The 24,711-nt window shown below is 51.5% G+C and overlaps 1 protein-coding gene across 6 annotated transcripts in view; it reads right to left on the reverse strand.

Moving 5' to 3' along the window:
- The window catches only part of Acot7 (acyl-CoA thioesterase 7), a 93,515-nt gene that overhangs the window by 9,839 nt on the left and 58,965 nt on the right, over positions 1 to 24,711 (reverse strand). For 4 of the 6 annotated variants that reach the window (XM_034503499.2, XM_076933654.1, XM_034503498.2 and 1 more), the window contains exons 6-8: positions 23,067 to 23,153; positions 8,444 to 8,560; positions 603 to 787 (exon numbers count right to left, since the gene is read on the reverse strand). In XM_034503499.2, coding sequence (XP_034359390.1) covers positions 603 to 787; positions 8,444 to 8,560; positions 23,067 to 23,153 — 389 coding nt within the window. Of the gene's footprint in view, positions 1 to 602; positions 788 to 816; positions 2,107 to 8,443; positions 8,561 to 23,066; positions 23,154 to 24,711 lie in introns of those variants that run through there. The other 2 variants (XM_076933655.1, XM_076933653.1) reach the window with 2 other exon arrangements.

Raw genomic sequence — 24,711 nt, forward strand, 5'->3', positions numbered from 1 at the left:
CTGAATAATCCTGGAGACCCCAACCCCTCAGCCATTCAGAAAGCCCTTGGACATGGTCCTGGTTTTTAAAAATCTGTTCCTGTATGAGCCTGCCCTCGCACAGCCTCCTGAGATAGCTTCTCCCTGCTTCCTACCCCAGGCCTCTCTCTGGCCAAAGCCATCCTTGTAGCTGCTGGCCAGGACTTTCTAGTCTCCTCACTTCCTGACTAAGGTCACACAGCTGACAAGTGGGCTACCCCTTCCCCATCTGCAAGAGCCCCAGTAGCATAGAACTGAAGCTTGCTTTTCATTGGTGACACAAAAGCCCAGTCCCATCTGGAGGGCCCACGCCTCAGTCCTCCTACACTCGGCTCTCCTAGGCCCCCTGATGAGCTAGAGAAGACAAGACCACACCCCAGCATGTATACACAATCCCGGGAACCAGGGCCCTGTGCTCTCATAAGGAGCCAGTGATGGTGGTGAGCTCAGAGAGGTCTGCCCACCCACAGCCTGCAGCTTACAAGGCACCGCTTCAGAGACTGACTGTACCTGAGCCCAGATCATGGTCACAGGCCTGGGCCAGGCCCTGTTTAGGACGGGATGGTACTCCTGAGGACACTTACCACAAGCTGAGGCACAGGCAGCGGCTTGCCCTCCTGGTTCAGGGACACGTAGGTGAAGAAGGCACTGGCGGCCCGGTAGCGCTTCTGTGAGTTGTCCACCACAGGGTCAGCGTCCACCAGGACCTCGATCTCCATGGACTTGTTGCTCGTGAAGGTCATACGTCCGGAGATGGTGATGACACAGCCTGCGGAGGACAGGGAGCCGCTGCGTCATCTCAGCCGCACTGCGTCACAGCAGCCTGGTCTCCACCCACGGCCACCATGTGGGCAGGGCATGCCAGAGGGAAGCCATGTTACTGGGGACAGTTAAGATGCTCAGTTAGGCAACAAGGCAGCGGCCACTACGAGACGTTACAACAGACTATTAGTGTGTGTCATTATTAGTCGGTGTGAGTCATCTATCTCCCCAGCAGACACTCACTGCTGCTCCAACATTTCTGGCAGCCACGAGGTCCAGGCCCACTGAACACAAGGCCAGGAGGGGCAGATCAGTCAGCCAGGCTCTGGGTGAGCTTGCTCAGTTCTGCTTCAAGGGGAGGCTTAACCTGCCACCTTCCCTGTCCTCTAGGGCAGGGTGGTGCCCACTAACCACACAGCTGCCACACTGTGACGTTCTGCGCACCACAGGAGAGCCCAGAGGTTTACATTCTTTACACAGGACTGTTGGGAGCATGTGACTGTCAGGCTCACTCTAGAACCCTATGGGTCTCAAACATGGGCTGAAGTTTCGTCTTCTGAGCTGTGGGACATGTCAGGATTGTACTGTGGTACACCTCTTGCCAGCACTGACATAGGGTCATGTGATCATGACCTTAGTCCATAGTCACTGCCCTTGTAGATAACGCAAGTGACGCCTCTCAAGTCTACCAAACCCATCCTTGGGAACATGGTAATTAGTCTGGCTTCTGCTTCTGGATATGACATCTCTGCTCTGTCACCACCTACCCTTCTACACAGAGCCTCCAGTGCCTGACTTTACCTCTCTCCACCCTTGGTAGTTTCTGGTCTCAGGATGCTTGGATCTGCTCTTATAAATGAACACGAGGGAGCCTGACCTCCAGAGAACCATGAAAGGAAAGGCAGTAGACCTGGTGCAGAGGCTACTGCTTGCCAACAGTCACCATCCTACCCATGACGTGACTGGCCACAGCTGCGTTGGCCTGTGGGGCCTTTAGTTAAAGCGGGCTCCTGGATACTGCCATTTCTGACTGATATGTGACCATCATCAGAATTCTTAGCCTATCTTTAAGCATGGTGGTCTTCTGGGACAGGCCATGTGGGTCACAGGGTCTACTCACAGGGACCAGTGCTGGATGCAGGGCCCTATAACACATATCTCATGTTCTAGATTCAAGACAGGCCCTGCAGGACGCATTGAGACAGCCAGAGAGAAAGAGACAACAATGAAGACAGTGGGCTATTCTGTTAAGAAGTACCAGAAAGTTCCATTCCACATTCAACTTCATACTTACACAGGGTGTTTCAGTGCAGGACGTGGCCATTTCTGGGAGGGAGGGAAGAGCCAGGTGGTCAGCGACAGGTGGCCTGATACAGCTATAAGGCTGTTACATGTGAGCATCTGCCAGTGGTGACCACACCCTATGCCAGCCACATCCTGGGCCTGTGACCCAGGATGGGTCTACAAACAAGACGAGTCACCCCAGGCCTTGCCATACCTCTGCCCTCTCCTAAGAAGAAACCGGCAGATGTCTTCAAAGACCAAGGGTCATCTGAGGGGCCGCTGTGTGAAGGGCCGACTACTACCTACTGCTGTGAGGGGCAAATCCCAGGTTCTGGAAACATGCTGTGAATTCCAGAGAACAAATGGAAACGTGCTGTCTGCTGTCGCCCATCAAACCCACTTCCTACCACTCGCCATGGCAAAATCCTGGCTGCCCCTGGTTTAATGTCTATGTTGGAAATCCAATGCTTTTAATCCCAATTTTAAGTCAGAAATGGCTGGTTCTGAGACCTGAATCAGAGGACACAAAGCAGGAAGGGTCTGGAGTCAGGGATGCCACATCACACAGCAAACACCCTCAAACTGGGCCTTTTTGGTCCCAGGAAAGCTGCCTCACATGTCATGGAAAAGCCTCAGGGACAATTCTGACAGGAATCCACTACAGAGCTGGCACCTGATGCAGCTGCTGAGAGAACGGACCAAACTGAAGCTCCTGTTGAAAGTCAAGTCCTCAGCCCCAGGGCCTAGGGCAACATAGAGCACAGAGAGCCTGCGGTGTCAAGGCCTGCACTGCAGCTCTCCCACCTAGTCTGTAATCATGCTCCCTCACGGATCATACCAATGTCCCAGTCTGGAATGCTCAGGGGCAAAGCAGGGTCCCCATAATATGGTGAGTAAACACACAGACCCACAGGGCTATGGACACAGGAACCTAGCACCCTGCTGGCTCCCAGAGCGCAGGGGAGCCCTAGACACTGCTGTTACCCTGGAGTGGACAAGGGACAGGCCTGAACCGAGTGGCTCAGAAGCACAGCACTGGCCTCCATCAAAACACTTTTTCTTATAGGTTCATTGTACATGTATACATGCTTTGCCTACACGTATGTGTGTGCCTTCATGTATTTGTGGACTGGAACTGGTGTTTTGGATGGGCACCACGTGAGTCCTTGGAATTGAATCCTAGTTCTCTGCAACAAGAGCTCTAACTGAGCTGGGCGGTGGTGGCGCACGCCTTTGATCCCAGCACTTGGGAGGCAGAGGCAGGTGGATTTCTGAGTTCGAGGCCAGCCTGGTCAACAGAGTGAGTTCCAAGACAGCCAGGACTACACAGAGAAACCCTGTCTCAAAAAACAAACAAACACACAAAAAAACCGAAAAACAAACACAGAGCTCTAACTGCTGAGCATTTCTCCAGCCCCTGGCTTCACTGTTAACAGCGCTGTGCTGCACGCAAGGCAATTCAGAGTGTAATTAAAACAGTCTCAGCGCAGGCAGGGCAATTCACAGTGTAATTAAATGAAAACTAAAGCTGGGTATGCTTACAGTCCCTCTGTGTCCTCAACATAGTGAGGCCACCCCAGAACGGCAGGGGTGGGGGAGTTCTCTGTGCAGCCCTGGCTGTCCTGGAACTGGCTCTGGCCAGGCTGGCCTGGGATGCTGGGATCAAAGGTGTGCACAGTCGCAGCCGCCACAGCCACAGCCACTGGCACCGCCACCCAGCATTTTGATCTTGTTTTTAAGGAAGGCCAACAGAATAAAATGTAGGAAACTGTTCCAGGCAGAAGACTCAACTATCCATCCCACTCTCCCCAAACTCAGCAAAAAAGGGATACTATATAAAGGTTGACGAGGGGAACTTGGAGCAGCACCTTTCTTGGGGTACACTACTCACTGCAGCCTCAGAAGAACGTAAGTTTTAAAGTGAGAAGCAACTGTAGTCACATTCTTCCAAAGTGAACATCAAAGTACATGGTGTTGCTTTTGACCTGTGAAGACCGGATGTCATTCCCCTTCATCCTGTAGCTGCCGTTCTGTGCCCTAGATGCCTGGTTGTGTTCTATCAAGGGTCACCAAGAAACACCTGAGCCCCAGTGGCTGCGGGCAGCTCACCTTTTCAAGCTGAAGTTTGCAGACTTCGAACACTGAGGTAACAGGCTGCAGAAGGTGGGGCCTCAGCACAGCGCCTGGCGCTGATGTCAGCAATGTCCAAGGTCAATGTGTCAAGTGGCTGAGTTGTGAACTGCCTGCTCTGAAGCCAGCTAGCCAGCCTGAAGGTGTGCCCTACAAGGCTGGCAGCTTGCCCCAGCTGACTCCCCCACAGACAGTGTAACTCCCCAGGATGCAGCAGCTAGATTATAGCAGCATGCCAGGGATTTGAAAAGGAAAACAAACTAATAATAATTTTAAAAAGCAGCTGTTACCAAGCACTCCAAAGGTTATGAACAGCCCCATGTTTTGTGCACCAGAGCGCCAGGGCAGAGAACTGAGAAAGCACAGAGCAGCGGTGGGTGCTGATGTGGGACTACAGCCTCTCTAACGGTCCCTGCCTCCACCATCCTCTCTGACGGTCCCTGCCTCCACCATCCTCTCTGACGGTCCCTGCCTCCACCATCCTCTCTGGGAGCTGGTCATCCACACGAAGACCGCACTTGTGGCTTCCTAACTAGAACTTACAAAGACCATCTCCTCAAGGAAATTGTTTGGAATGAACATCTCAACCGAGGAGGAGCATGGGGAAAGCCAGCCCTGCAAACATTCTGTTCATGTATGTGGTTGCGGTTTCTCTTTTACCAAGGGACAGCATTACTGTCCACCTCAGGCTCTCAATGCTGTGTGCTATCCAGGAGCCTGTCCCAGCTCATGGCTCCCACTGTCCCCAGCATGCATGGTACTGGCACTGAGAACCTGTGATGCTCTTGCTGATCTCAAGGAGCTGGACCTCTGTCCTCCTTACTTCTTACCAGGCAAGGGGTCAGTGACACAGGACTGGACACGACCTAGTCATGTGTGGAGATGAAGTCAGTGGACACTTTAAATGACCTACACCGTTAGCATGTATGAGTGGCAACCCTCCTCAGTGTACCAGGATCCTAGGCTGAGCGGGCTAAGTACAGGGTGCTGCAGGTTGTCGTGGACGTCGTGAGCTGCAGGCGGGATAGGGCGTGTCCTCTTTGCTCTCCACACAAGTGAAGAGTCAGCCTCAAAGAACCAAGTTTGTAAGCAGCAGGTCAGCTGTTCTGCAAGGGCAGGGCAAGCAGTGGCCTGAATGGAAAGCCATCTGTGAACACTGGGCCTATGCTGGTAAGCCTGGGTGCAGCTGACTGTACCTTAGCACAGGCTGCTCTGCTAAAGCTCACACGTTCTTTCCCGATGGCCTGTGACCATGTATAGCTGTTGGCATAATTTCTCTGGGGGGCATCCTATTGAATGACAAAGAAATTTCCTTCTAAGACACAGACTCAAAAGACAGTCTGCAGTCAGGGAGCCAGAGGAGGTAGGACGGATTCTCAGAGCCTGTGGGGCTCTCACGGTGTCTTAGATTCAGAAGTTAGCCACCCAAGCCGGGAGAGGATTCATTTCTGCCATTTAAGTATCTCAGTCTACAGGCATCTGACACAGCAGCCCCAGGGAGCTAGCACTGTTTTGAACAACACAAGCCCACGTGTGCCAGGTCCATCTTCCAGGTGACGTTCCCTGAGCTCTGTGGCTGCTGCCTCATCCTGTACCCACTGAAGCATGTCACACCTTCTCTGAAGAGGTGGCAAAAGTGTCCCTTGTGGCCTCCTCCATGGCAGAGCTGAGGTGGGAGGCAGAGGAAAGTCACAGGGACAGTGGTTCAAGAGGCATCAAAGCCCCAGGGTTAAGGTGACCTCAGCAGTCATCAGTCCTGGGTCCTTGGCTCCTCCTTCCTCATAGCTGACACGACTTGGACTGTGTCCCTGCAAACCCAGAGCAGGAGGAACTTGTCAACCCCGTATCTCTGGTCTAAGGTGGCACAGCCCTCTCTACTGAGGAATCAATTAAAGATGGGCTATGACACCCCTATCTGTGGTGATGACACAGCCAGGGACATGTGAGGAGGGACTCCAGGACACACTCTGTAAAAGGACAACACACGGGGACCTTACAGGAGACATCTCTGTAGAAACAACAAGCAAGGCCGCAGTGTGTCAAAGCCAGAGGAGACTGACACAGAAATAGGCCAGACTTTATAAACACTATTTCAGGACTGCCTCGATTCCTTCAAACCCCAAACAAGATGTCATCATTTGCAGTAACCTGCTGCTTCCTAGGAGGAGCCAAATGTCTCCTTCAGAAGTCTCTACCCAGAAGGCTGTGGAGTAAGAGAACAAGGGGAGGGGCTCACATCACAGATTTTACCTTTTTAAAAATAGGGTCTCACTATGTAACCCTGGCTAGTCTTGAACTGCTGAGTGCTGGGATTAAAGATGGGCACCACCGAGACCAGCTACAGAGACCAGGACAGCTAGGAGGCTCTGTGTAACAGATACCCAACCCTACCCTCAACCCCAGGGCCGGGAGGTGGGGGGACAGGGGAGCCAGTGCAGAGCAAAGTATGGGAGCAGAAGGCATGGACCTTTGGAAGTGAAGGCCTCTTTCTGTGCTGCAGATGGATGCACCTTCAGGAGTTAGTCTGTCCTCAGAGCCCCACATCTTCTGGTGGCAGAAATGACTCTAGAGAGACTGACTGGCTCTCATCTGCTGTGACCCCTTGAATGAAGCAGCTCCTCATCCAGAGCCACTGCTGTCCCTTCCCAAGAAGCTCCTGGACATGCTGGGGTTCAGGGTAAGGATCTGGGGGTCTTTTCCCCATGTCTTCATTCTGAGAACGGGACTGAGCTGCTTTAAGGACTCTGACTCAGGGCCTCACTGATACAGCTACCGCTGGGTGGACATGGAGGAAACGCTACCGTCTAGGACCCTTCGCTCAGGTCCTAGGTCACTGAGGGAGGACTGAGCAGGACCAGTCGGAGGTGTAGGGCCTGCTCTCCATGGTGGGTCTGCATTTGTATTTAACAATGAACTGTTAAGCCACCTTACCAGGTGGGAACTCAAGAAAAAGAGAAGCATGAAACCTGACACCCAGCACGCTCCAGTACAGAGAAAATCTTGTGTATTGTATGGATGCATCACCTGTCAGTTACAAAACCGATGGCCTGTAGAATAGAAGGTGGGACATCCGGGAGGCAGAGAGGATTCTGGGGATAGAGCCAGAAGCGGGAAGATTTACCAGACAGATGACTGGCAGGTAACCAACCATGTGGCAGAATGTAGGTTAAATAATTGGGTTATATGATCTAGCCAGAGAAAAGCTTAGCTGTATGGCTAAAGTATTTGTAAATATATTTTGAATCCGGGTCTTATCTCTGGGAACATGATGCTGGCAGGAAGCAGCAGACCTAACTTCTCCACTCTCCCCTCCTCAAAGGCTCATGCCATGAGTTACACGCAGTCTAGCGCTCAGGGCTTCTCACACATAAGGCCTCCAGAAGCAAGCTAAAGTAGACAAGATCCACTTGTCATGGGCAACTGTTAAAATGACACTAGTTGTCTGTGTTTGTGGCAAATACCATCAGTAAGATTAATTTCTGGAAGTGGAGGGTGCCATGTCACTGCTGCCCGTCCTTACGGGACAACCCTGCATCCCCCCAACCCCAGAATGCTTCTGCTGACCATGAAGCAGCCCCCTGCCAGGTGCTGGGGAGCACCCAGGGCCACAAGGCTCTGGACAAGGCTTAAACTTTATGGCTCCTAGACTGTAATCAGCCACGCTAGGGCCCAGCCTCATCCATTGCCCTCCCATGAGCTGCTCTCATGGTGTGAGATCCTCATGTCTCGTTTAGACTCACCCTGTGCCTGCAGCTCACAAGGCTGAGACCCTGATGAACTTGCTCCACAGCTGCAGAGGCCCAGCCACAGGATTAGATTTCTATCACATGAAAATTCCCAAGCAGCCCTTAAGCAAGGTGAGTGGTAAGCGGGGTTGGCTGAGGCCAGAGTGCCCGAGGCACCTCCCTCAGTCCTGCCATCACGGTCTGTCCATCCTACCTTGGGTAACCTCCTATTCCACAAGCAGGAAACCTACAAGGCTTGGTGACAGCTGTTTAAGTGAGAGCATCACAGAGCTGCCCTGTCTTCAGAGGATGAGCTAAAGCCAGAGTGCAGGGACAGAAGTCTCCATCATCCCAGTCAGATCAATAAACACCAGCCTCATCAGTGTGTGTGTGTGAAGGGCAAAGCACAGCTCTGTCTTCCTGCTTTTGTGGGACACAGTCAGACAGCAGGTGTAAGCACAGAGTAGAGTGGCACCAGGAACCCCAAAGAGCTGCCCCCTCATTTTCACAGGGAGAGCGCTTACCTTTCCGGATTTTGTCATGGAAATTAATGGCATCCACAGAGGCAGTTACTATGTTGGTCTTACAGTGGCGTGCAGCCACAATCCCAGCCACTTCATCCATGAGTTTCATGGTGACACCTGCAGAGAAAGGGGCACATAGCTGGTGAGACACTCCACACCCTGGAAACCAGTCCTCCATCCACAGGGCTCCATTCAGCAGCAGGTTGGGATTTGGCATATAATGACTCTCATTTAAAGCAGAATTTCTCAGGAGCATCTGACATGGTGACATGGTGTCATGTGACATTCTAGGCAACTGAAGAAGTGACAGCCCCTTTCTAGTTTTCCACAAACATCTCTCTGCCAGGAAAGGTTCATGACAATGTCCCCTGGGACATCAGTCAAAACATCAGCTGCTTAGAAATGGTGGCCCACTTCTGTGACCCATATACTCACAGGCCATCCTGGGCTACATAGCAAGAAACTATCTCGAACAATAACAACAAAGTCAGATAATTCAGAGCAAGGGCAGTTCAGAATCACGAGTCTGTCCATCCATCCATCCATCCATCCATCCATCCATCCAGTCCATCCATCCAACGAGTCCATCCATCCATCCAACGAGTCCATCCATCCATCCAACGAGTCCATCCATCCATCCATCCATCCATCCTTCCATCCATCCATCCATCCTTCCGTCCTCTCTCTCTCTCTCTCTCTCTCTCTCTCTCTCTCTCTCTCTCTCTCTCTTCCTTCCTTCCTTCTTCCTCTCTGCCTCTCCTCCCAAGGCTGGGGTTAAAGGTGTCCCACCACTGTCCCACATCCCCCAGTCTTTCCTAAAAGGGACTGAGAAGGGGGCAATTTCTGGGCAATGGCTGGAACTTGGAGAAAGAAACGGTGTGACTCCACCACTCCACCTCCAGGGACAGAGCTACTCAGAGAAACAGGCTCATTCACAACAGCCAGAGAGAAGAAACAACACAAACGCTGGCCCGCTGACGAAAGTTAGCAAGCTGTGGCGGGTCGGGACACTCGAGGGTCCCTAGACATGATAGCGCAGAGGGGGAGTGGGGCACGGGGCTTCTCTTTGAGAGGGAATGTTTCCCAACCAAAACTCTGAAACGTGAACTGCTCCAAGAGCTAAACTCTTTGAGCGCAGATGCGATGCCACAGGAGCTAATGTCATACTGCACAACTGTTACACAGTCATTAAAAATACCTTATGTGAGAATGTAAGGCCCACGACCAAAAACAGGACAGCGGGTCCTCAACACTGGAGACACAACCACCCCTCTCAAGGGGCTGTAGCTGCCCCAACAGTGCAAACATAGCTCTGCAGCCTCCCCATCTCCCCATCCCTCTGCCTTGCTAAATACTGTTAAACTCCTTCCTGAAGCCCCAAGGCCTAGTCCCTGACTTGGCCACTTCCTTCTGAGGCTGACCACAAGGAGCAGCTATCCAAGTACTGAGGTCCAGCAATCAAAAGCCCCATTGGCTCACGTACTTAACACAGCCAATTAAAATGAAGCACCTAACCCTAATACAGGGGTTCCCCTTTCCATCTGTAAAGCTCCATTTGTCCCCAGGCCCCAGCTTTCTCTTTCCATCCAGAGGCAGTCCTTTGTCCTCTAGAACAAACAAATCTCCCTCCTCTCTCCCTGGTTCCCTTCTCCTCTTCCTGTCCTCTCTTGTCTTTGTCTCCAGTTCCCTGCCTTTTGTCCCTCTGGAGCAAAAGTATCTCCTTTGTGCTAAGAACTTGGTCTTGGGGGTCCTGAGCTGATACTGCTCTCTTATACCCGCAATCCAGCTATCTACTTCCGGGGTGTAGAGCCAAAGGAGCCTGCCTCTCTATCATGACAAGTGTTATTTAGGAGTGTGTGTGTGTGTGTGTGTGCCTATACAGGTGTGTTTCAGCATGACCTTAAAGATCAGAAGACAAGTTTTGGGAGTTAGTTTTCTCTTCCCGCTATGTGGAAACTAGAAATTGAACCAAGATCATTAGTCTTGGTAACAAGTGTCTTTACACAATGAGCTATCCTGCCAGCCCTATTTGCTTATTTTTATTTAAATTTTATTATCATTATCAATGTGTGTGTGTGCACATGGGGGTTGGTCCCCATAGATTCATTTCAACAGATACAGACTGATGCTGACCCACCCCTTAAAAGCAACCTCAACAGACAGGTACATTACTGCCTCTATCTGGCAAATGAGGGCACAGAGTCACAGGGAGCTGTGAGTCCCAGACACACAGCAGGAAATGGGTCCAGACCCTGCACAGGGGGTTCCTGAGGCCAAGTAAGGCTGCATTTCTAACTTGGTTGGCCAGATCAAGGGAGAAGTGGCAGGGTGATGGCAGAGATTTCAGATCATGGTGAGTGGCAGGGAGGCAGGAAAATCACTATGTGTGGAGGGAGTCATGGAGCATCTCACTGGTCTCTAGATAGATTAGTGTGAGAGGGGACAATGAGGAGGGAAAAGAAGAGTTGGTGTAAAATCTAGAACTTGCTGGGTGGTGGTGCACACTTTTCATCCCAGCACTTGGGAGGCAGAGGCAGGTGGACCTCTGAGTTCGAGGCCAGCCTGGTCTACAGAGTGAGTTCTAGAACAGCCAGGGCTACACAGAGAAACCCTGTCTTGAAAAGCCAAGAGTAGAACAGAGGGCCGACCACCCTGGGGTGTATTTACTAAAAGCCAGCTGACTCCATCTGCTCCACCAGGCGGCTGTTGTCTTTAAAATGCTGACAGGGCTGGCGCATGGGGTCCCCAGAGTGCAGTGGGACATGCACACACATCTGGAGCTATGCCTCAGTTTCCCTGACCAATGACAGACCCTGATCTTGGTGCTCAAGAGATGGCTACTGGACCTGAATGCACTGACAAGGAAAGACGCTGACAGGTCCCAAGTCAACACAGGCAAGTGTCCACCCTTGTTAACTTGACATCCAAACATGTCGCTCTGAACAGGAATGCTCTCCTGTACTCACAGCAGACTCGTGTTCATTTCATTATGCAAACCATGCACTTCACCTCCAGGAATCCCAAAGCTTTACGAGTGCTAACAAGGTTCAAAAGCCAAAAGTTCAGCTTCCCGAGATATTCAGACTGGCTGTCAGCCCTTGCAGAAAGCAGATGGTCATAAACTCCCAACATGCAACAGTTCAAAGTAAACTTCTATTCCATACAGGACCAATGGGTGATAGCAAGCAAGGGCCAGGCTAAAGCCCCAAACCCATCAGAGTAAACCCTGGACGCCACAGCTCTGTGCTCACGGGCCGGTGAGCCGCAGTCCTGCACATCAGAGTAAACCCTGGACACCACAGCTCTGTGCTCACGGGCCGGTGAGCCGCAGTCCTGCACATCGGAGTAAACCCTGGACGCCACAGCTCTGTGCTCACGGGCCGGTGAGCCGCAGTCCTGCAGTCTTGCCCTTGTAACACACGGTCTCTTCTGGGATGTCTCTACTTATCTCCTGGTTTCCTTCAACAGACACCCTACTGAAGGAGCTTCTCTGACACCCTGGGTCTTCAGCCACACGGCTTCACCTGCCGCTCTAGGAGCTGCCCAAAGGGAACCTAACCTAGCACACACTGCCCTGCGCCTCAGGCTTCCTTCAACATCTAGGTGACAGGCTCAACAACTTCCTTTTTTTTTTTTTTTTTTTTTTTTCCAGACAGGGTTTCTCTGTGTAGCCCTGGCTGTCCTGGAACTCACTCTGTAGACCGGGCTGGCCTCGAACTCAGGAATCTGCCTGCCTCTGCCTCCCAAGTGCTGGGATTAAAGGCGTGCACCACCCCCGTGACTTCCTTTTTTTTTTTTTTTTTTTAATTCCGAATGCCAATGTGGTGCTGACGCTAAGGTCTGCTGAGCCCCTACCCCAACCATGGCGGCAGCTTCTGAAAGCCTGGGCAGCTTTTTGCAAGGCAGACACACTGGAGAGCTCGGCACGAGCCTCTTTTTGGTTTTAGTTAGTTGTTTTTTTTGTTTTTGTTTCGAGACACGGTCTCTCTGCATAGCCCTGGCAATTCTGGAACTTGCTAGGTAGACTAGGCTAGCCTCAAACTCACAGAGATCCATCCAACTCTGCCTCCTGAGTGCTAAAATTCAAGGTGTGCACCACTGTGTTTAGCACAAAGCCGAATTTCTCAAGCAAGCTCTTAAGAGTCTAGAGTTGCAGTCTGTGGCATCCTGAGATGTCGAAGTGTCTTTCTCACTGCCTCAGTACTCACAGCTTAGCTTCCTTCTTCGTGTGTGTGTGTGTGTGTGTGTGTGTGTGTGTGTGTGTGTGTGTATGTGTGTGGTTATCAGGCATGGTGGCGAGCCGCTGGTTCTTGATTCCATTTTAATGTCACTATCTCTCTTTAACAACACCTACCACCACCAACACACACACGACATTATATGTGCCCCTTCTCAATCCAAATTTGACAGGAAAAAAACAACAAAACCCCAAACTTTGTTGTTTTTCTCCGCTCTCAGCGTAAACCTAGGTAAAAGCAATCAGTACCACTCACGAATGCTCTTCCTCTGCCTCATCTATTAATTCGATACTTTTAAGTTCAGCCCCAAAGGCTCAGGACAGTGACAAAATGCAGACACCCTTTGCCAGAACACAGCAAAACATGGTCTTCTGCCCAATTTCCATCTGAAGTTCCTGAGCTTAGCTGATGCTGCCCATGTCTCTACTGATGCTCTGGTCCGAGCTCCACCACAAGCTCTTCTCAGTCTCCTCACCCAATTCTCCTTAATCCCCCCAGGAACCACTTGCAAAGGCCCAAGAGCCACGTGTGTGCTCAGTCAGTGACTGCACTACCCATTCTTGTGTTTACACTGGCATAGATGTGACCACAACACATAGGAAGGTGAACTGGCCTCCCAAACAGCTAATTCTCTACTTGTCCCACTACCCTCTGACTGAGCTTATCACAAACAATGGAGACTTGTTTTATTATAAATATTGAAGGCTGGAGAGACGGCTCAGTGCCTATGAACTGCTCTTGCCAACGTCTGTGAGTTTACAGCACCCACATCAGTCGGTTCTTACCACCTAAGACTCTAGCCCTAGGACAACTGATGCCTCTGGCCTTCACAGGCCTGCATTCTACACACACACACACACACACACACACACACACACAGAGAGAGAGAGAGAGAGAGAGAGAGAGAGAGAGAGAGAGAGAGAGAAAATTTAAAAAGTAGAACTTAAAATAAAACAAACCTTCAGTCTAAGCCTTCTCTTCTCCCTTCCCAGGAGAGAAGAGCTGTCTATGAGGGTCTGAGTCGAAACCGCTTGCTTATGAGGTGGAGAGGAGGAGGACAAGCAGCAGGACAGACGGGAACTAAGAGAGAACTGAGGAGCGGGAACTAAGAGAGAACTGAGGAGCGGGAACTAAGAGAGAATTGAGGAGCGCTGGGGAAGGTGCTCGGTGGCTGAGTGTTTGCTTAGACACTGGAGTCCTGAGTTCCATCCCCAGCACCGCAGAGACCAGCCTTGGTGTCCCATCTCTCAGGAAGTGACAGCAGGGGCCATCCTCAGCTACAATTTGAGGTCAGCGTGGCCACGTGAGACCCTGTCTTGAGCATAAGCTCATGGTCTTCCAAGTCTACAGCACACAAGGCTGTCTCGGACCCAGCATGGGGTGCAGAGCATGGTTTGCTGAACTGTATCAAAAGAGAAGGCCTTTACTGCTCCCTCTTCCTTTGTTGTCTGCACAGTCCAGATGGACACCATTCCCCAGAGCAGGCCCCGCCAGGCCACATCCCACCTTCCCTTTCCTGCCTGTTCACACAACTATCAAGTGCCACGTTTTCTATAAAGCACCTCTCCCAGGTGTCCACAGAAAGCCTCCTCACTCCTATTCAGATACAGCCAGCACCAAAACACACACACACACACACACACACACACACACACACACACACACACACCCCAATTTAAAAAAAAAACCAACTTTGGCAAATTACACAGTCCACCATGGGCTGTCCCAGCCTCTCCAGATTGGCAATTCAAAGACAACAAAATTGTAGCATTTCCTGTCGTTGGAGACGTGTTCACTTTAGGAATTATGGGAAAGAAAAGACTCAGGCTTACTCGGCCACCAACACGTACATAAACACCGGGTACTTGAGATATTTTTGCATCTTAACATTTAACTGCCTAAAGATTTTTGTTTTGATTTTTCGTTAAGTATTGACAACATGCTGACTGCATTAAAAATAGAGGCTTCATTTTCTTTTCCCAAGGCCTGCTGGCTGGCTGCGTTAGGCCTGCCTACAAACCCACAGCAGCAGCTAGCAGCTCAAAGCTGAAGCCAGTGCCGCCTGCTCTGTGGGTGGGGATCCGAGATGCCCCCATTTCTATATTTAATCCCAATTGACGGAGTGTGGGTGCCAGCCTCCTATATTAAGCAGATGATAGTAACTTTGTCTTACTTTATATATTCTACCCTTTGCTGATGACAAGAGGTTATTAAAGGATACAGGTGACGGAGAGTGCCCACATGGCCCTGGTCCTCTGGGTCCTATTACCCAGCAACACTGGGAAAGGATCAAGGAATCCCTGGCACACAGTCTTAATTAAGGCAATTTAATAGAGGTTATTTTTGGCAATGAGTGTGCAGACAACCACAAATTTCTAAAGATAGTAACAAATATCAAAAGTGGGAACTTCAGGGTACAGACAGATATAGTTCAGCAGGTAAAAATATTCCTGCCACTAAGGTAGACCTGTGGTGGAAGCAAAGAACCATCTCTGGCAAGCTGTCCTCGTTAGCCACATTCAGTGTGTGTGTGTGTGTGTGTGTGTGTGTGTGTGTGTGTGTGTGTGGTGTGTCTGTAGCATCTGAGCAGAATGACGTGGGCAGCCACTCCACCTCTGGAAGCTGAGGAAACCTGGAAATAAATCTGTGGACTGCTGCTCAACAATCCTCATGGCACAGGACAGGCAGTAGGGCACATTTGTCACGCCATGCCTTGGAGACTAGGTAGAAAGGACAGCACTATGAATCTACACCCTGCCCTAGAGCAGACACAGGCCAGAGGGAGGGCTTAGCCTTGGCCTAGGGCCAGGAAAAGGGAAGTTTCTCCAAGAAACAGACAGGCTACTATTTGTGCAACGCACTGGTTTCTCTGGACAGGACAGAGTTGCTAGCGGCTGTCTACTCTGGTCACCCTAATGAATACACAGCCAGAGAGGGGAAAAGGCCTGTTCCTATGGTGGTAAGAGGAGGCACAGCTCGGGACTGCAGAGGACTTGTGTGCTGTAGCAGGGAGTGAGGGGGTCGGCTGGTTGTCTAGGGACGACAATGGGGCACAGGGAGCTAGGGTTAGCACCTGTGCTCTCCTGGACCTTGACACACCAGCAATCTGAGCTCCGCAGTGGTGGCAAGCAGGCCACTTGGCCACAGGGAGATGAAATCAGAGATATAAATGGTCAAGTCAGGTCCCAAGCATTGTGTGGTTCCTGTTTGGCAGCATGGTGGCTGGTACACTGGGAGTGCATGTGAAGAAGTGGGCGGTCAGCAGGAGGCCAGTGCAGTCAGTGGACAGGGTCTGGACCAGGAGGAAATCAGGTGCATGTGCTTAGATGTCCATGAGACTGTACAGCCGCAGGACGGCTGAGAGGAAAGGTGGACACTTTCTGGGATGGGATCTGGGTCAGGGCCACCTGCAGAAATGCTGGGGATAGTTAGAAAGTGTCACCGGGCAGTGGTGGCGCACGCCTTTAATCCCAGCACTTGGGAGGCAGAGACAGGCAGATCTCTGAGTTTGAAGCCATCCTGGTCTACAGAGTGAGTTCCAGGACAGCCAGGGCTACACAGAGAAAGGCTGTCTCGAAAAACCAAAAAACAAACCAAAAAGTTAGGAAGTGACAAAGCTCCATGACAAAGCTGAGGCCAGAGTCCAGAGAAGAGGACAGGGCTAGAGATGACCTCAGATGACTGCGGGATCAGAGACAGGCGGCAGCACAGGAGAGCAGAGATGAGGCTCTGCGGCCTGAAGCAGACAGGGCGGCATGGAGAACAGCACGGAGACTGGAGGGCAGGGCAGGGCAGGGAACAGCCTGGGAGATCTGCAGACGCAGAACCCCACTGGCTTAAGATACTGTCCAGTCACAGGCAAGAGAGAATTACCTGTGGCAGGTTCAAGAGCGGAGAGGGCCCAGAGTGCTGGCACTGTCATCTCTGATGGCACAAGGCAGGGGAAAGACATAGGCTTCCAGTGGCTAGGGAGAAGGATGACCCCGCTGCTGTCCTTGGGGCCATTTCTACCTAGACACTTTCACAAGTGCAGCATCTGCTACCTAGCTCACAACGGCCTCCTCAAAGTTACTACGTACAACCCTTTTCCAGAAGCAAGCTAACAGCAGAGCCGCTTGAAACCACCCTGGGAATGGCAAATTGCCCTCTACTCCCATGGACCATGAGAGCCAAAGATGTGAGACAGTATAGGATGGGAGCTGACATGCCTTGATCACAAGCCTCACAATAACAGCATGCACATAAGAGGCTGGTCACTGTCACTCCCTTTCCTGACCCTCGCTGATACCCACTCCATGATCTGAGGTTGAAGTAGAGCTCAGGGCCCCAGCCTGATGGTGGAAGCAGAATCAACCAAGCCCAGCGCCCGAGGTCACATGTTCCCTGCTGAGCATCAGAGAAGCTGCAGCAGCAGCAGCAGCAGCAGCATCACCGAAGCTAAAGCAGGGGCCAGACAAGCCCAGGAGAGGAGGCTCAGCTCTCCACAGCAGGGCGACCACAGCAGGGCGGGGACATGCACCTAACCAGCATGGCTTGGGTGGTGGCAGTACAGGACACTGGGAAGTGGGACAAAGTTGGGTGTTATGCGTCTGTGCTAACAGTATGTGGCTCTAGAGGGATCCCAAGGACGCAGAGGCCCAAGACAAAGGTGGGAAAGCAGCCCCCCAACCCCAAGCCCATCCTCCTCTTTTCCGTGGGTGGATTCTGTTATTCTCTTCTCAGCACCAACACTTTGGTATTTTTACTTTTTCTTTTTAAGTAGCACAGGCTCAAAGCCACCCACTTTTCCTGACAGCATCTCTGGCCCTCCCTCTCCCCTGGAGCTTCGGCTTGGCGGAGCAGCAGCTTCTTCTCCTTACTTTCTAGCCCATGTGCCGTGCAGACTTCACTCCTCCAGGCCCAGCAGTGTTCTTGTCAAGGATGCACAGGCGTTATGGAAACTGCTTCAGGTCTCTCGTATCCAAAACTCTCTTTTACAGTCAAAAAACTCAAATGATCACACTGCATAAATGCCCCTCGGAACAAACATACGCTCAGCTGCGCCCATATTAAAGGAAACAATAAAAACTGAACACAGAGCTGTGTACAGCGAAACACACTTCTAGTTCCAACAACTTTGGAGGCTCAGGTAGGAGGATCACTTGCGTCTAGGAGTTCAGGGCCAGCCAAATGGCTCTGCAGGTAAACATGCTGGCCGCCAAACCCGATGGCCTAAGTTGGATCCTCAGAACTCACAGAGTGGAAGGAAAGAACCAACTCTCACAGGCTGTCACCTCTGACCTCTAGGGCGCAGGCACAGGTTCTTACTGTAGTGCGTCACTCCCTCTCACCCAGAAGTGAGTGAGTGAGTGAGTGAGTGAGTGAGTGAGTGAGTGAGTACTGAACCACAGACAGGGCCTCAGGGCTGCAGCAGGGAGATAGCACTCTTCAGAAACTGAGGGTAAAAGCAAGAGGCTGCTAGGCAGGTGAAGGCACCATCCACACAGACCTGGCAACCTGAGCTCAGCCCCACAGGGAGAGAAGCAGCTCAGCAAGGCTGCCTCAACCTGCCCCCTGCCCCCTCCTCTCATGCACACAGACATACACACCAAGACCACACCTAACTGAAACTGAGGGACGGGATAAGAACCGAGCTGCTGACTTCCAAGTGTGTTTCCCTCCGCACTGAGAATCATCAGTGACAGCCAGGGCACACTCAGTGACAGCCAGGGCACACCTTATCAAGTGCCGGCCTGGTACCAGCTCATCTCAGTAGCACTGTAGCCTGCAGGAGACCAGGATCCTGTTTTTCTGAGGCAGGGTCTCACTCACCCATCAACCAGCATCGTCAGTATCCTGAGAAGCGTGGCTGCAGTCAGAGCTCCAGAACTGTCACACATCAGACAAGACAAACTACCTTGTCCCCATTTCCCACAAGTGTGTCCCTCAACGCCTTGTGCCTCAGGAGTCATCAAACTCTTTCCCCCTGAGGCCCTGGGTGCATCTCAGCAGAGCAGACTATCCAGAACTGAATCTACACAAGACAAGTTCTTTTTAAAGCAGAACACACCACCTGCTTCTCCACAGCTCTTGCCCTGTGAAGACTGGGAAATGAACTGCGCCAGCTGTGGCCACGTCTCAGCGAGACCATGAGGCATGACTGATATGGTGCTGGGGTCACTGAACATCTGAAATGGAGCTGCTACTGTCCCAAGTCCATCCTTGACTGTGACTTTCTCAACTCTCTTGCAGTCCCTTGGCACCTTCAGGAAGTTATTAAAAGAGGATCAGAGTCACTGTAGAAATGTGGTTCTCCTCTACCTGGCTCCTCCTGATAGCACAGAAATGGGCTCTGGGCAGTTCTTTACTCTTAGCTACAGAGCCTGCAGGCTACAGGCTGGCCACCCAGACCACCTGGACAGCCTGTCCACAACCAGCCATCTGGCTAGACCCAGCATGCCCAAGGACTCAGCTGTCTGTATTCCTCAGAAAACACAATGCTCAGCCCTCAGGTACAGGCAGAGGAGCGCGGCTTGGCTCTGCAAGCAAACAGAAATCAGACAGACGCAGAGACAGCAAGGCTGCTCCACAAAATGAGCATCTTCACCTAGTAAGACAGAGAGACAGGAAGGGTTGCCAGACAGGAAAGGGGGGTCACAGCACCCGGCAGGTCAGAGCCCAAAGGCACAACAGGGCCATTCACTAAGTGCACTCTCCCAAGAGGCACTCCAGAGCAGCACGGAAACCACACCCCATGGAACCTGATAGAAATGCCAGTTCTCAGCCCCCAGCCTCGCTGATTGCTGGGGCCGATGGGGGAGTCACATGAAGACCAGGGGAGCCAGTGGATGAGGGGCCTGGATGAACAGTGAGGACCACATCAGCAGCCCACAGAGAGGTAGGGCCCCAATGTGCAAGTGTAAGCGAATCCAGCCCTTACATGTCCTACCTAAAACCACGGAAGGTAAAGATATGGAATATATTTCTGTGGAAAGAAGGACTTCCCTGAATGCAAACCTTAGAACATTTTCCTCCAACCCTCAACCCACCCCACAACAGAGAAAATGCCTGCAAATGAGGTTTTCCTTAACAAAGCTGACAGGCATCACATAGTACCCAGAAGGCCATGGCCCTGCGAGCCTGCCCCCAGCTGTCACTTGGACCCTTGTGGAAGTTGTTTGGGGCTTTCATCCAGCAGGTCTCCATCCAGTACATCTGAATCCTGCTGTAGGAAGGCACTGGAGGATGGAATGAAAGCATGCAGAGAAAGCCCAAGTCCAGGAGTCATGCATCCAACCCAGGTGAGAGGAACAGGACCCCACAGAGCACCCTGAATGGTAGAGTCTGCAGGGACCCCTGGCCAGGGCAATAATCAGACCACAGACTGCCAAGCAATTATGAGTGTTGTGGTAACCACCTGACCCAGAAGGCAACTGAGTCCTCCTGGTGCAAGTGAGATCCTTTCCTGTAGTCACAGTCTGATCTTATATGTTAGGGTGGCAGGACACCTCTGAAGTTTAGAGGCACAGAAGCAGCATTTAAAGTAGCTACAAGAGGAGGGGAGGAAGGGACAAGAGGTAGTGACATTTTGTTATGCTTTAGGCTCAAAATAATGAACTTCAAGAAATAAAGCATCAACACAGAGGCTCGGGCTCGGAAGCTGAGACTGACATTTCCTCTAGGACCCACCCCTGTGAGTGGGGCTGCTGGATGCCTTCAGAACCTTCCTCACTCCTACTCTGACCCCAATAGCTGTCAATCACCCCAGGAAGCTACAATGCAAGCAGAAGGGGGCGGGTTAAGGAAAGAAAGGAAATGGGTCCTTCCCAGGCTGACACTGGCACTTCCAGAACATGAAAGGCAGCAAGAGGGTTCACGTGGGGTTCCTAAGGTGGCAGAAGCCACAGCTTCCTATGTCCTGCCATACCAGCACCTCAACTCAGAGAGCTCCCTCTTGGAGAGGAAAACGGCCATCTCCAGCCAGAAAGGTTCCCTTTGCACCTTCCACAGCTCTGTCATTAGCAGGGCCAAGCCCAGACAGCAGCTGAATGACCCAATCAGCACCTTTCCAAAGTACCACATCACAGAACCAGGGACTGGGGCAACAGCCACACTTGTCCAGGCTCCCCAGCCCCCAGCCCACCGTGTGACTGGCAGCTCCTGCCTTCCAGTTTGGTTAAGACTGACTCAGGTGATTTAGATGGCCCTGACGATGCTCTACAGGGAAGCACAATGGAGTAGCGGCCGCTGGTGTTACTTCTCACCCACTTCAGGTAAACCGACAGGCATGCAGATGTTGGGGTCAGTAAAAATTAGGAGGCGTATTTATAAATCACGCACAAGGTAGAACTCCTAAGAAAACGTTGTTAAGCATCATGCAGCCACTGTAAACTCTTCCTACTCAGACATTAAAAACGGAGCCTAGATCACAGGACAGATTACACTCTGTGAGCAAGTGCCGTCTCTCAAGGGCTTTCCAGGAACTCTTCACTCCTTCACTTCACTCTTGCTGAGGCCTCTCACAGGCAAAGCCAAGACGACCCACTCAGGATGTGTCCTTTCACCCAGGAGACAGTACAGTGGGATTGCTAGTTGCGGTGGAAAACTCTAATATGCAAACCAAACAAGCCTACACCACAGCACAGAATCTCAGTGTCACAGAAACGGAGCTATGCGGAGAAGCCTGGGCTCGGGGCGGCTGTGCTCAGAGGACAGGAAGGGCTGCTGTCTACTTGGGACTTGAGGCCAGTGGGGCAGGGACGTGGGGATATGGACAAGGACACAGCTGCTCTCAGGGTGGAAAGAGAGACTGTCACAGGCCTGGAAAGTGCTGATCGCTATAAAGTAGAACTGACTTCCCACCCGGGACCTATGTCAAGCAAAAGAGCATGCAGACAGCACTCGGTGAACCAGGCAAACAATCAGGATGCTGAACACAGAACCACACGAAACGAACTGGTTAGAAATGGAAACAAGCCTTAAAACCCCTCTCAAAGCAGAGGCCACTCTGACTCTGGCAGGCCCAGGACCTGCTACCCTTCATCTCAAAAGTAAGCTGTGTCTCGCTGTGTGGGGTGCTACTACCAAGGCAAAGATAAAATCTGGTCCCCATTCTTGAGCAATCCTGGTAAAAACATCAACATAAACCTACAGAGAAGCCGCCAGAGCTGGGGACAGAACGGATAGAGAGGGAGCCTCTGAGGACAGTCGTTGGGAAGCAGAGCTCCTGGCTCAGGCGCCGTCCACAGAGCAAGTGGGAAATCACATTCTGGGACAAGAACTGAGGGCAGAGAGGCCAGGGCCGCACAAAAGCACCAGGTATGCCCGGACCGAGGAGCAGATGTGCCCAAACCCTGACACCACATGTCACCTCCCAACTTGTGCTGTCATCTGCACCAGTCCGTTGCCTTTGCCTGGCATCTTTCTTTAAATCAGATCCATTTATGGCAGTTCTGGAGCCAGGATCTTGATGCTGCCCAGGCAGCCTTAAGAAATTCTCCCATCTCGGCATCTTGAGGTGCTGGGAATCTAAGCAGTTCAACATGCTTGCAAAACAAACACAGACCCTCTGTGCCATCTCTCTCTCTAACCCTTGACTCAGTTTAAAAAAAAAAAGATGTATCTATTTTATGTATATGAGTGGTCTACCTGCATACCAAAAGAGGTCATAGGACCCCATTACAGATGGTTGTGAGCCCCCATGTGGTTGCTGGGAATTGAACTCAGGACCCCTGGAAGAGCAGTCAGTGCTCTTAACAGCTGAGCCATCTCTCCAGCCCCCTTAACTCATTTTTAAGGTTTCCTTTACTCTGATCCAGAACGACAATATCCATTTGAGCAGTCGATGTGTTCCTTATATTTGTCTTATATCACAAAACCCATCGCACATTATTAAAGTAAAAGGTGTCTTCCAGGGGTCAATGGCCACAACCTCTGTTTTACAGGAGGCTCCTGGCCAGGATGTTTCAGGCCTATGCTACTAGAGGCAAGATCTTTAATAACTCAAAACAGTAAAGATGATTATCTGGAAAAACATTTAAAACAGGAGCTAACAGTGGGTTGTAGGGTAGGTATTCTCCTGGTTCTGCAGGGTCCTGCTCCTGACAGCTGACAGCTGAGACCCCAGGGTTCACTGTGACCCTCGGTTAGAGCGTCCTCACTCATCCAACTTTCATTTCCAGTTTAAAAACAGACACCAACGGTATTTCAGTAATTTCTTATGCAACCTCTTAAAAGTTTAAATTTATACTTCACCAGACATGAAAGTCTAAACTAGGTCAGTCAGCAGCATGGCCTCCTGGGGGATGCTCAGGGCAGGCAGGACAAGATGGCAGGGAAACAGCTTCCTGGGGGATGCTCAGGGCAGGCAGGTGATGAAGCAGTGGCCAGAGCAACTTTATCCCTACCTCCGTGCACGAAGCCATGAAGGGTGCAGTCCGAGGGCCCCACCAGGTGGATCAGGCTGGACTGGCTGTAGCTCACTGTGTTCGGTTCTAGAAAAGCAAGGGAGAGAGAACAGTTGTTACACAGCCCAACAGTAGCAAGGCCACCATTGCCCAGAATTCTGTGTCATCAGAAGTGTCTACCTGCAATGTCACTTAGGTTTCTCTGAAGAGAACAGAGGTCTCAGCAGTACTGAGCAGGTCCTATCAGAGTCCCAGTGCACTCTGGGTAGTGTGCCCACTAGAACCTGTCCGTGGCGGTAATTACATCCCTTGGATGGAAGGTTCCAGGGCTATCTGTGGTCCTTCACTGATGTCATCATCCAGCTACTTTGCTTTCCAACAACACAAAAGCAATGGCATAGCTTTCGAATGAGAGAAAGAAAAAAAAAAAAAAAAAAAAAAAGCAATGGATTGGCCCAGGAAGTCTCAGGTTTGACAGGTGTCTGGGCTGATCTCCCTTTGACCACCCGTCTTCTCTGCGTGTCTCTGTCAGCGCAAACCTTACAAGAAGAGGAGACTCCTCAGCAGAGCTCCAGTCACTCAGGCTGCTGTAAACTGTGTGGTTTCACTTAAAACATAGACACACATTCGGTCCCTGGAGGCAGAGAGCATTTCTCCAGGCTCCCTCTCCTCAGCAAATAAAGACAGAGCCAAGGTGTGATCCAGTCCAGTGTGCACACACACCCTGCCAAAAGCTTTGGTTATGGATATGCCCCTCGTCCACTGCATGCTGGGTCAGTGAGGGTTATTTACTTCTGCCCTGGCTATTGAAGGAACTGCTAGGCCAGGGCCAAGCAACAGGCATGTCTGGCCTTAAACAGTATTCCTTAGCAGCAAAAAGGTGGTGGCCTTGACCCAGAGACCTGGGGTCTCCTGAGTGTCAGCTGTCACCTGAGACATGAATGGTCCTTCCTGTTTCCAGGTAAATGTGTACATCCACAATTCCTATGTTCTCATAACACAACACTATACAGTGATAGCGCTTAGAAGACGTCATTAAGTTAGAACAACGCTAATACAGTGTGACCCAATCAAAACCACCAGCGTCCTTCTAAGAGGGGATGAAAGGGCTGTCATCTGATGAGACAGGGAGGCCAAGCTAGGAAACCAGTGCTAACAGTGACTGTGACTTAAGCTCCAGACAAGAGACCTTGGTCCCTGCTGGCTACCCACTGGGCTGGGTCCTGTACAGCTTGAGCGAGCAAACATACACCACACGGACTTCAAACTAAAGCCAGGTACCTGGAGCCACCAGGCATCCAGAAAACTGGGGGGGGGGGGGGGGGGGGGGGGGCCTGGGCTTAAACACTCACCTCAGAAGCATCTGCCTCGAGACAGCTCAGAACTCTCACATAGGGAGCCTAGGTCACTGGGAACACAGCAGACGGGAGCCTTGAGACCGTCACCAGACCCCTGTGAGAGGCACTCTTACTTTTAGCATGGTGTCTGGTCTTAAGGCACTCCAAAGACCTTCATCACGGCCGCTGTGTGGACTGTCTGGGGACAAGTGAGGGCCTTAACTCATGCATTTGCCACTAACAAAGGCAAGGAGGCCTGGGATACCCCCAATGGCCAGTAGACTGTAGTTAGCTGAGGTGACCTGTGA

Source organism: Arvicanthis niloticus, chromosome 5, assembly GCF_011762505.2.
Source record: "Arvicanthis niloticus isolate mArvNil1 chromosome 5, mArvNil1.pat.X, whole genome shotgun sequence".
Taxonomy (NCBI): domain Eukaryota; kingdom Metazoa; phylum Chordata; class Mammalia; order Rodentia; family Muridae; genus Arvicanthis; species Arvicanthis niloticus.